We start from the raw sequence: 13,719 nt of genomic DNA on the forward strand, positions 1-13,719 counted from the left end.
TTCATCCGCGGATGATTTAGTACGATAGAATAATAAAAGCTGGAAAAGTGGACACCTTGTACTATTATATACGTACCTATATTACCGTTTAAGTATACTATCCGTTATTTTATATTTTAAAAATTAATTTATACTATACCTAGAAATTGTACAACTAGTTGACTAAAAAGGTTTATAATTGAATTTATTTTCAATCTTATATAACAGAAAGAACAATAAAGAAAAAATAAACTAATAGAGCAAAATATATTAACACAAATGAATATCAATTCTACACGACTTCCGCGACTGAAGGAAAATAGCGAAAATTATTCATATTTAAATGATTATTATTTTTTTTTTATAAAATCAATAAGATATCGTACCTACTATCTATTTATGATTTATTATAAACGATGATATGATACCAATATAGATACAAAAGATAAAGGCCATAGGTGGATTTGATAAAAATTGATTTTGAACCTAATTTATAGATTGCTGCAAAAACGCAATAAACAATAAGGCGCTACTAATCATATTCTGACAGGGATGGACATTTATACAGATGTCCATTACAACTGTATAGAATATAACGAGACCAATCTATACTTTAATATCATCAGTATGTGTTTTATGCATTTTTCATGAATAATAATGATAGGTACGTTTGCATCCTGTAGGTCTCTATAAGATTAATTACTTTTCGAAAACTAACAAATTCAAAAATAAATAAAATTCTATCATAGCCTCTTTTCATAATATAAACGAAGCCCTAGAAATCGATATATTACTGCTTGGGGTAAATTTTCGAATAAGCATTTAAAATTTAAATTATCATACAAACCAAATATTATACAGGACAACAGACGATCAGTATTATTTTAGTGTTTAAAAAAATTAGCTGAATAATCCGGATTCGCCCATGTACAGTTTTTTTTGTTTTACATTTTTTTATCAGTTTTAATATTACAGGCAAAAATACCTTAAGATCATTACCATTGTTAATATTATAACCTCGTCTGCCCGAGTAGATATTATAGTATTTTCAATTATTTTTAGTGGGTTAGTATGTTGTTAGGGTTGAAACACGTGTTAGTGTAAGTGGCAAGGACATGTTGCTATAACCAAGGTGGTCAACCATCCGAGAACTAGCAACACCGGCCAGTGCGTACACTCAGAGCGTTTCCGCTGTAGAGGCCAGAGCGTACAACCGTACCTCACCAAGCCACCCTAAAATGATTGTGTTATGCAAATTTTAATTTGTGTATACTTATATGGTTATAATAATACATCGTTTTAGCATCACAGCCGTTTTTTTCCAAACTTCCGAATTTTTCGAATTTTTTCCACTTAGAGTAATAATATAATATATTATATGGTTTCTTGTTGACCAACATTTCACTGTTTCCGCGACCTCGCCACAGAGGTCCACCTTTATAATACTAATGTATTAACACATAATATTTCGAATTCTATTCTGTAAGCTATTTTGATAAGTTAGTTATTGTCTCGAATGTTGTTACATCTTAACTTATTGAAAATCCTACCTTACTATATGCAACACTTGCATGGATTCTAGAACTTTCAATTACTGTTCCCCTAGATATGAACATATACACATAAAGTATAAATTTATATTTTTCAAATATTTCTCGAAAATTGATGACTAGCAATTGCACATGTTTATTGCAATCACTGTAAATAGAATAAAATAGTAAATCATAATGATTTAACATATTAAACAATGTTTATTAACCAAAAATTATAATACAATTATTATAATATGGCCATAACGCGTTATACAATAATAACGATAAGTAAAACTCGAAGTCAGTTATGAATTTATATACAAACGAGGATTATAGATTTAAATCCAACTATACAACGTACTGAATGCTTTTAATGTATAAGGAATAAAGTCCTATTGCAATTTTATTCCATTTCGACAATGAAGCTCTAGTCGGATAAGTTGGACTCGTCTGGATAGCAGAAACAAGCCCTCGATAAATATCAGTGGTTGCTAACACTGAACCTCTTGTGACGTGCGGCAAACACCTGATAGCGCCCACCGATTCTAATTGTTGTTTGTTGGCCAGATGGATCAACCGTGTGGAATATTTTTTTAACTTTTTATCGCCTAGAGACCGCGGTTGCTTTTCATGGCACAAGATCCTTACTTCTTCCTCTTCGTCGTCCATGTATTCGGTGGGTACATAGCAACGACCCAATGTTTCGCTGTCGGTGACGATATCACGGGCAATGTTCACAAGTTGTAAAGACTTAAAAAAATAATTTATGATATTTTATACAATTGTTATGTAACTAAAAAACCTGTATGGCAAAAACTGTTTACTCACTCGTCCCATTTGATATGCTTTTTCTATGACATAATTGTAGTTCTCGACAAGATCATACTTGCCGTTATCACACCTGTACATCATCACATAAACACATAATGCACCGACACTTCCGGCTACATAGGTGGAATATAATAACAAATCGTCTTCAGTTCTCACTAACCTACCCTCGATATCCCATTTGTAACCTGCGAGCAACTCATCGAATGGCTTACGAGGTAGGTAAAATGATATTCTAGATAATGCCCGGAAACATGACATTTCCACGTCACTCAATTCGGATTCGTATTTTGTCCAATCAATATTCAATTCCTGTGGTTTTGTTTGAACATCGTAGTCTGATTTTCTTTCATGAATAATTCATTGATAAATCGTTCAGTTAACTCAAACTTTCGTTTTTTCTTGTTGACATCCATCTCGTCGTCAATCATGTCATCCGTTACACGACAAAACGAATATAAAATTATTAGATCCAATCGAATTCCTAAATTAAAAATATTTCTCATTAGAAACAAAATTCAATCAATCTTAATACATTTAATACAATTTAGATGTTATTCAAATAACACATTACTACAACAAATAATATTTTTTTGATACAAAATCAACTACTATATGATCTACCATCAATACTACATACATTTATTTCAATCTTTATTTACTGTAAGTCTAAATGTGTAACTATCTATTGTTTTTTAATTTAATTTAAAATTATTTCGTGTCTTAAATTTGAATTTAATGATAAATTATTTTATCAATGCAATACGAAAAACTATTTTGAGCAAATACTGTTGGCATATTATTACTAAATATTTATACGTATGATATTATGTATTTTATATTGCTAATTAAGTAACTTAGTAACTTACTATTAGCAATACACTAATATGGTAAGTTCAATTAATTTTTTAGGAAAGTATTGCATTTTAAAATGTCATTGTGTATACCTATAAGTTATAATATTATTACACTCAAAAGTTTCAAATCTCCACAATAATATATTTAAATTACACCGAAATAACCAAAATAGTTTTTCATTAATTTCTTTAAATGCCAGTAAGTGTATTCTTCTGTCAAAACCTTTAAATGTAAAATATGATTCCTCATCGGACATTCTTCTAGCAAATTAAAAATACTTTTGTTTTTAAGTTTGTATGTAGACAAAGTAGATATTTAAACAAAGTATAACGATTTTAGTTATTTTATTTTATTTAAATGGTTATCATACTTTTTTGTTCGCGGAGCCCTCATGTTCCTAAAAAAAAATTACGGAACCCCCAAAATTCAGAAATGTCTATTTGAGACAACAATAATAAATTCATAGAAAATGATGTTGATTATAAAAAATTATGTGGATTTATAAATAGCTTACAGTTTTAAACTTTAAAATAATACATATTGGTACGGTCCAAATAATATTGAATACAAGTATAAAAATTAAAAATGTAACTAAGAAATATAATTATAATAATTTAATAATAAATTTGAATTTAATTAATTCAGATAGTAAATGGGGGCCAAGGAGCCCCTAGACTACTCTCGCGGAGCCTCAGGGCTCCGCGGAACACAGTTTGAGAACCGCTAATTTAAAATATATTTGTGGGATTTAGATACACTTGAAACCTATAGTATGTGGCATGCAAACATGATCATTATTTAATGCACCAGCTACGTAGTATTTGCCGGTGATAACATATTTGTCTGGTAATATGGTAAAATTGGTCATGTATAAAATACACTTCAGATTGAGAAAAACACTTAGAAATACTAGACACAGCTATAATAATATATTTTACTTACGCATTATACAATTGTAAAATTATTTTATTGTATTATGAAATTCGTGTGTTTAATAAATGATCTCTCGTTTTTGAAAGTTAAAATACAATAAATCGGATTTTACAATATTAATGACAATTGAATAAATAATAATTTTGGTCAAAGATGTTTAGTAAATATTGGAAAACGTATAATAAAATGTATATCAAATGGCCACCAAACCAATTATTGAGTTGCACTGGGGAGACAGTTAAGACTGAAATTCTAAAGCACAATGTTATAATCTTGTGACACTAGACTACCAACTTAACAGAAGACATGTACTCTGTACAATTATAATTGATAAATATGAGAATACATTGTATACATTGTATTTTTTCAAAAAAAGACATTAGTATTTTTAGTAATATTCTTGTGAATTATTAGAAATCAGGTAAAACCCAACATTTCTGAAAAAAATATTTCAAAAACCGTAAATCCTTTTTGAAAAAAATTTTTTTTTAACTTCAAAATAATCTCGTACCATATAAATTTGGTTCTATTATTGCCTAAGAATTCTTACCGGCTTGAAAAAGAAAACTGGCAGTAGTGAATGATTTCGAAGCGACTGTAAGAATTTCAATACTTTCTTTTATATCTCCAGTGACGATTTGTGGCATATTATATTCTGATGTCACGAAGGCCCAAAACAGTTGACAAATAAATTTCCAATTAACACTAAATCGCTGAGGGTACTCCAACGTGTACGTTTCTATTACACCGCGAGCCTTGTCGAAGCAAGTCCCTGCCAAGACAATGATAACGTTTGTAATTAAGACAAAAAATGCTTCTTCTATTGGCAAGTCGCAGATGACAAATATGTTTAGACTGGTTTTTTCGTTAATATGCCAAACGTTCTCTTTGAGGGCCTCTCGATCAACCCAACACAAGTACAACGTAGGGACTACAATCGCAAAAGATGATGATATTATTTTTTTCACAAAAAAATTTCCGGCTCCATACCACATGAATATAATCGCCGGACATACCCAACATAGTATGCATCCCAAGTAAAACGTCGCTTGTCCAGGGATAGCCATTCTATAGCCTACGGTCGTAACCATTGTCAAAAACGTGATCGGTACCCATCGAATCAATTGGTAGCTGCGTTTGTCATAGTTGAAATTTAAGCACGGTGTTGACCATCTGACACAGAGTAAAGTCCACAGGGATGTCAAAACAGTTTGTATAACAAAAAACAAGTACTCTTCAATAGGCACACATCCAATAACAGCTAAGACTCTTTCTGGAGGATACGTCCAGACGTCGTTGTAGATGATATAGTTGTCCCATGGTGTTGTGTAAACAATAGATATGACACATATTAATGCAATTTTAAAAATTTCCGACCTGTTGATAAATGGTCGGGTGATTAATGCCAACACGCCAATAACAGGAAGTGTGTAGGTTAAATGAAAATCTATGTAGGTTAACATTTAGACGTATTTTGGAAGCTGGTAACTGAAAAACGACAAAATAAACTGTTAGTATTGTTTTGGATAAATAATCAAATTTAATAAAGTCTGTAAATAATTTTCCAGCAATTTTTTTTTTTTTTTGGTAAAGGTAGAACAACTTAGAGGCATCTTCTATTGAACTTTTTATGAAAAAAATATTTTTATGAATTTCTAAAATAAAAAAACATTGTAAAATCAATAAATTCATCTCTCCACTCAGAATCTAAGACCATAAAGAATTTTTCAAAAATATATAATTATTTCTGAAACCAGAGAATTATATTTTAAATAAATCTCTTTTAGTTAATGGATTATGGGGAAGGTTTGAGGATTTGAGATTTAAAAAAACTGTCAAACCACATGTATTTATAGGTATTTTAGTATATTTTATAAAAATAAATAATAATACCAAAAACCTAACCTAATCTCCTTCTAACTGCAAAATATTACTTAAGTAATTTACTTCATAATAAACACTCACCTGTGATCACTAATTGCAAAAAATAAATATTGAAACACATTATATTGTATTACAGAACAAAAATAAATCACTGAGCGATGAGCAACAAGGCAAATCAACAAGCACCAACACCCAACGTCGTATACAATATTACAATGTACAATATCTAATTTATGATTATATCAAACATCTAATAGTATTGTTATGAAACTGTTTTTAGGTTTTTAATGGAAGGTGGACAACCGACCGACAACAAAAATACCGACAAGATGTTTAATTGCACTTTAAATTTATATTCTTATTTTAAAAATGTATTTCTATAACGTTCTAATCTCCGATAATTTGGTGTGAACAGCATTATTTTTTGTTTTTATTTTATTAAATAAAAAAGACATGTGCCAATTTTTAAAATGTTCAGCAATATATGACATAAGTTTACAGTTAAATTATATTTAATTAACCATTAATATTTATTATAAATCAATTTTTATCATTATTAAATATTATTACTGAAAAATATTATTAAAAAAATGTATTATTAACATAGTTAATAATATACATATCCACAGATTTTTAAAATAAGAATATAAATTAAAAGTGGAATTAGATATCTTTTCAGTATTTTGGTTGTCGGTCGATTGACCCAGAATCCCAATTAAGTGTTATACCTATATGTAGATATTTTTTTTTCGTAGGGGGCTAAATGTTTTCATCCTCCTTTCCTTTACAAACATGACAAAATTACAATGGTGAAATAAATTACTTATATAATAACATTATAAAATGTAGTATTATTATTTATTAGTACATAAATCTATAAATTATTAATACATATTTTATATTTTTATATATTTCCAAATTTAAATATTATACTTGTTTATTTTGATGCACAATGTAATTTAATTTTCCCATGCTGTAATTTTTTATCTAGATATTTTAATAGATACTATTATTGAATGAATCCAATGTTTGCAATTAACGAGTAAAATATAAATTACGTAGGTAGTTAATAATTTACGGTTTACAAAAATAAAAATAAAATATAATTTTCTTAAGCCCATTAAATAAATATAAATTCAAATAATAAATTTAATTTCAATCCATACATATTTTTTCAATAAATACATAGGTACTGTAAATATTATAGTGTATCACTATTATAAACTTTTAGTAGTACCTAGTGGCTTTAATTTTTTAAAAGGCATCAAGTAACATGAGACCAAAAATTATCTTATGAAAATATAAAGGTATTATTCACACTAACATATCGGTAATTTCCCTAAAATTGTTGGTGGCTTTAAGGTTATTATCGTCAAATTGTATTAATATATTAGGGTACTACTAAATTAGTTGAGGTGGACAAAAATAGTGACTTTGACAGAGGCAGTGAAGAAGACGATGATTCTGAATAAAATCATTTTTAATTATATTTGAAAAAAAAATAATTATAAAATAATACATCCCTAACAGTAATTATAATAATGAAAATTAAATTGTGTACACTTTAGTGCATTTTCTTCATATTTAAGACTTTATAATAATTTTAATTTAAACTAAACAACACCGGGAACAAATATTCTAAGTAAAATAATTTTGTCCGCCTAAAATTGGTTTTCGCACCATTGTGAGTCGGCCAGCTACTAATTAAAACAACATTATTCAAGTTGAAATAACTGCCAATTGAAAACACGATTAAAATGAACAAACTATTAATACTGCTAATATGATTACATTTCTTGTTATTTTCAAGATATAAAGGTTTTATAGTGGCCTGGTGTGGCATGGTGGATGGGGTCAGTTACATAACGTATTCAAAAGTCATGCATCAGCCGATGTCAATAGTTCCCGGATTGGTGACCACCCGGGCTCTAGTGATAAATCCTCATACACACACTTGTTCTAACCAACCGTATCCCTCCCCCCCTTCAAAGATAAAAAAAATAACCACTCAATGGCCTATGTTGCCAAGGGATAAAAAAATAAATAAAAAATAAGAAGGTTTTACTTACAAAATTAATATATTCGAATTAACCATACTAATAATTCGAAATAATAATAATAATAATATATAAATATTATACATATATAATTCATATATATTGCTATTTTAATATTAATTAATGTCAATCAATGAGGTTCAAATAAACTTTGGAATTTTAATAATACCAAGGTATATTGCCCTAATACCTTAGTGTTAATTCAAACATTGTGTAATTTAACAACAGCATTATCAACTATATTTCTAAGAGTTATATCAACACTAAGATTTCTATGTTTAAATTGTATTTTCTATGTGTAATATTATACAAAATTATATACTGTATTATTATATAATTTTAAATTGAAATTTACTAATTAAAAAAATGTACTCACTTTATATTTTTTGAATGTATGTTTGTAATCAGTGTATTAAAAAAATTTAAAACAAATTAATATAACAACAACAACCTAGTAAGAATATAATAACTCACTATAAGTAATAATTTTTTATTATACTGTCAGTGATTGACGATCGCATGAAATTAAATTTATAAATTAAAAATATTGGATATAAATACTAACCTATTATTATATTATATAACTATATAGAATAATTAAAACTTTCAAAAAATGTTAAATGGAGGGGAAAATGATTTCTTTGAACATTATTGATAAACAAAAATATAGCTATAATATACTAAGGTGCATATTCGTACTATCAGAAGCATACATTAAATGTACTATCAATACGGATACAATATATAAGGGGCCATAGGTGAAATTAGATTGTAGTATAATTAGTACTTTGATGATCAAAGGTAAAAATTTCCCAGCATCCATATAAATAACCGAGGAAAAACAAACCAAATTACTAAAAATTGGTAAATGTTTTTGACAAAATAAATTTTGCTTTTGTTGAAATTAAAAAATGAATAAGTCTACACAGGCTTGAAATGTTAACCAAATAGGTATTCACGTTGTTGCACATTTTTTCAGTCATAATTAGACGTGCCTGACTGTCAGTTACTTTATTTTCCAAATGATACATTTTTTAAAAATTTCCTTAATATCATATTTCAAGAAAACTACAATGTGATATAATTTGTTCATCGTATGGCATGTTGAAATATTGTTCTTTTTGTCGTTTCTAAAATGAAAATAAAAATATTTATTCAAACTCAATAAAAATTAAACTTCTTTTTACACTGAATGATAGGGGTATAGGTTGTTTTTAATTTTACAAACCTTATAGTCCATGAATTTTGAATAGGACTAGATGTTTTGTGTATTTCAATAAGACGCGAATTATTAGAACTCACGTTAAATTTAAAGGGGGATTTATTTTTTCTAATAGGTCCCTATTAAAAAAATATACATATATAATTAGTACCTATATCTTTATATATATATATAATTCTACTGTACGTTTGTATTTCACTAAACTCCTCCTAAACGGATTTGAATGATTTTGTTTTGTATGCGTTTGGGTGACAACCTAGATGGTTTAGATTCACAATTGGACCAGATAGGTCCGACCCGGAGAGTTGCTCAAACAGTGATTTTAAGATTTACGAGTAAAAATATTTGTTTATATACGGTTGCTATTGGTTATAGGAGAAATATAAATATATTTAGTAGAAATTGGTATTTTTTTTCTTGTTGATTGGTTGCCTGCAGTGGTTCATCGGGCAGATCAGGTATAAGCATGCATGCAATTGAATTTTCATTGCCTACCAAGGTGGCTGAGTTGCACTTATAGCCGCTCCTCGGAGTGTCCGCAATCAAAATCAAAATAAAATATATAATTTATACAGCGTGTTTCTGAAGTGTGTGAGGTAATTAGTATGCGCATACTCACTGTGATGCCACAATGAAGATTTTTTTGGAATTTTTTTTCTAACTTCAAAATCTGGGTTTTTTAAATTTATTTTTAGAATATTATCTTGAATGTAAAAATAAACACTTTAGTCGTATTTTTTGCAAAATTCTCATACGAATCGAGATATCGCATCATTGTTGCGCTTGCGTCGCGCGTTTTTAGCGCTCGAATCGCCTACTAAAAAAAAAGTCTTACGACACATCGATTTGTATGAGAATACTGCAAGATAACCAGTGGTGATAATTATTTGTTGTCATTGATAATACACGATTAATTAACACATTGTTTTACATTGTCGACTAATAAAAAATATGAAATAATAACAATATTACTATATTAGGGTTAACAGAGTTTTAAACGATCAAATTTACTAGCATACATTTGTGTCATACCTTTATTAAATAACTTTTAACTTTATAAAGTTATAATATTTAGAGATAAAAGAAACTACCTATTTCTGTGTTTTTACTGAAATTTCAGTTTTTGCATATCACAGTACCTAACATAATTATTTTGACTCGATAAGATAAATATTTTATTTTATACTATTATTATTATTTACGTTCTGCCCATAACCTAGCTGCAAGATTTCCATTTCCATCAGCTAAACCTAGTCACAATTAATAAACAAATAAATAGTTTGTTTCGTATAACATGTCGGTTACGACAACTTAAATTAGTTACACGGGTATGTTTTGTGAGAAAATAAAATACCTAGAGTTTTTAATAAAATAAATCACAAATGGGTGACATTAGTTAAATACTTAAACTAATTAATTAAATTAACTAGTACTTACCCAACATAAAAACCATGTCAGCATATTCTATGTTTGTGTACGCCATTGCGCAAAAATCAAAATTTAAATTAAAAACTTAAAAACTTAAAATTAAATATTAATATTTTAAATGTCATTCAATGACAAGTATTGGACTGAGCTCTAATCAGATCAACTAATGTTCATCATGTACTCTGTAGGGAGTACGGTCAATTCAATATTAACGATAAAAGTATAATATTAGGTTCACTAATAAATAATAATAATAGTATAAAATAAAATGTTTATCTTATCGAGTCAAAATAATTATGTTAGGTACTATGATATCCAAAAACTGAAATTTCAATATAAACACACAAATAGGTAGTTTATTTTATCTCTAACTATAATAACTGTATAAAGTTAAAAGTTATTTAATAAACGTATGACACAAATTTATGCTAGTAAATTTGATCGTTTAAAACTCTGTTAACCCTAATATAGTAATATTGTTATTATTTCATATTTTTTATTAGTCGACAATGTAAAACAATGTGTTAATTAATCGTGTATTATCAATGACAACAAATAATTATCACCACTGGTTATCTTGCAGTATTCTCATACAAATCGATGTGTAGCAAGACTTTTTTTTTAGTTGGTGATTCGGGCACGAAAAACGCGCGACAAGCGCAAAAATGATGCGATATCTCGATTTGTATGAAAATTTTGCAAAAAATACGACTAGAGTGTTTATTTTTACATTCAAGATAATATTCTAAAAATAAATTTAAAAAGCCCAGATTTTGAAGTTAGAAAAAAAATTCCAAAATAATCTTCATTGTGGCATCACAGTGAGTATGCGTATACTAATTACCTCACACACTTCAGAAACACCCTGTATAAAGTACTTATTAAACGGGGTCCGCAATCCACAGCAGGTAGGCGTGATATACTGCTCGCATTATCAGTTACCACCATCGAGTCTCATATAGATTTGGCATTTTTAACGGGCAACAAAGTGCACGGGATCGCCTAGTATATTTTTATATAAACATAAGATTTAGATTCACTAATTGGTACAAAATATTATCACTATTGTTTCCATCAAAATCTGAAATAATGTTGTTTCAACAACTCAATAAAATATAATTTTATTAATAATAAGCAGGTAATCATATTTTTGTTTATTTGAATAAAATTATATTTTTTAAATTATTACTTACAAATTATTTTTAATCCAGAATGAAGTGAAAATGTTTGTATGATAAGATGTTAATTATGTATTAACTACTTAAATACATTTGTAAATCCTTGATTTAAAATTTGAATAGCTGTAGCTGTTGCATTTCTGACTGAATGGAGCACAGTAATCTCCATCAAAATCTACAACAAACACGTCATCAGTCGTTACTTCCATTATCTAACATTCAAAATGTTTGAAAAATAAATAAATTATACCGTATCTCATTTAATTTATAATTTATAATATTACTTTTTACAGTAACTAAAGAATAATAATTTTAAAAAATTGTATTGCTTACATGGTAACTTAATTTAATAACATTTTCCTGTTATTTAATATACCTTTGGCTACTTGATGTTCATCAGTGACTTGGTTCCTGACCATAGTTTTAACATAACTGCTAGTTTAAGAATTTGTCTTGTTATTCGTACCTACAATAAATATCAAAAATATAATTAAAAATATATACATTAAATAGTAAGTGTTTATATTCAGAACTATATATTACCTGCAGCTTAATTAATAGGTACCTATATGTAGACTGACTACTGAGCACTGAAGAGATTTTATTTCCATTTATCTTCGTCGTATTTTTTTATTAACAGTACCTATTTATATTATTGAAATTATTATTGATATGTCTAATGATTTTGAATTTTCCTCACTGATGCAATTTTTTAATATGGATAACTCAGAAGTATCCTCAGGTTTTTAAAATGTTTTTTATGGTTTGATTAAATTATACCTACAATAAAATTAATAAAATTGAATTATTGTCCATGTTAGTACAGTTAATATTAATGTTTGATTACTTAAATCAGTAGCTAATAATCTTGCTTTATAGAAGTTAAAATCAATTTGATTCGGAAAAGCGCGTCATTCGACCGTTAATCGAGAATTAATAGTATTTGTACCTACTATTCGGCCATGTACATAAGCTATTTTTGAACCAAAATGTTGCTTTACATTTAACGATATTTTCTTTAATCAAACAAACGAATGTTTATAAGATCTGCAAGAGGGAAAAATTATAATATAAATGTATATTTAATATTATTCATAATATTTTTGTATACAAATTATTTAATTACCTTTAAAAATGTGAACTGTAAAAATAAAATAATATTTTTGACAATTTAATCCGAATATATAAAAAATGAGATAATATAGTGATATATTATACGGATACCTAAATACTTATAGCTATATTATTATACATGTATTAATTATTTGATAGACATTTAATACATTGTAGTTGCCATTAAAAAGGAAATTGATAAACCAAGCGCGATCGCTTCATAATTATACCATAATACTGCAGCTATAACTATGTCTTTAATCTTTATATAGGTATAGTCAATAATATAATGGTTACATAACATAATATGCTAATTGCTAATAAACAACTTTTTCAAAGTATTTATAAAATATGTATTCAAAGTCTTACAATAATTACCTTGAAAACATTTTTTAGCAACAATTGCAATATATTTTTACATTACTGATATAATATTTGCGAAGTTATATTTATGAAAAGTTGTATTATCATTGCTCCAAAATTATTTTCATGGAAACTTTACAAAATTATTTAGTAAACATTTTTATACAATCATAGTATAATACAACATGTGAGAAGAAAACATTTGTACAATATTAGAAGACAAATATTCATTTCTCAAGCCCTTCACAAAATATTAATATTTCCCAAATGCTGAGTGGGAATGGGATGACTGTTGTGCTATATCTCGGCACTCAGCCAAAGAGGTGAACCGACGGTCCGGCTGT

At 27.7% G+C, this 13,719-nt stretch overlaps 1 protein-coding gene across 1 annotated transcript; it reads right to left on the reverse strand.

Moving 5' to 3' along the window:
* Positions 1 to 1,747: 1,747 nt before the first annotated feature.
* On the reverse strand, positions 1,748 to 5,593 carry LOC111035764 (bifunctional lycopene cyclase/phytoene synthase-like). The gene is given in 4 exon segments (XM_022317518.1): positions 1,748 to 2,261; positions 2,340 to 2,692; positions 2,695 to 2,823; positions 4,681 to 5,593. Coding segments are annotated over 4 exon segments (1,797 nt in total). The 3' UTR covers positions 1,748 to 1,859.
* Positions 5,594 to 13,719: the final 8,126 nt, after the last annotated feature.

Source organism: Myzus persicae, unplaced genomic scaffold, assembly GCF_001856785.1.
Source record: "Myzus persicae strain clone G006 unplaced genomic scaffold, MPER_G0061.0, whole genome shotgun sequence".
NCBI lineage: Eukaryota > Metazoa > Arthropoda > Insecta > Hemiptera > Aphididae > Myzus > Myzus persicae.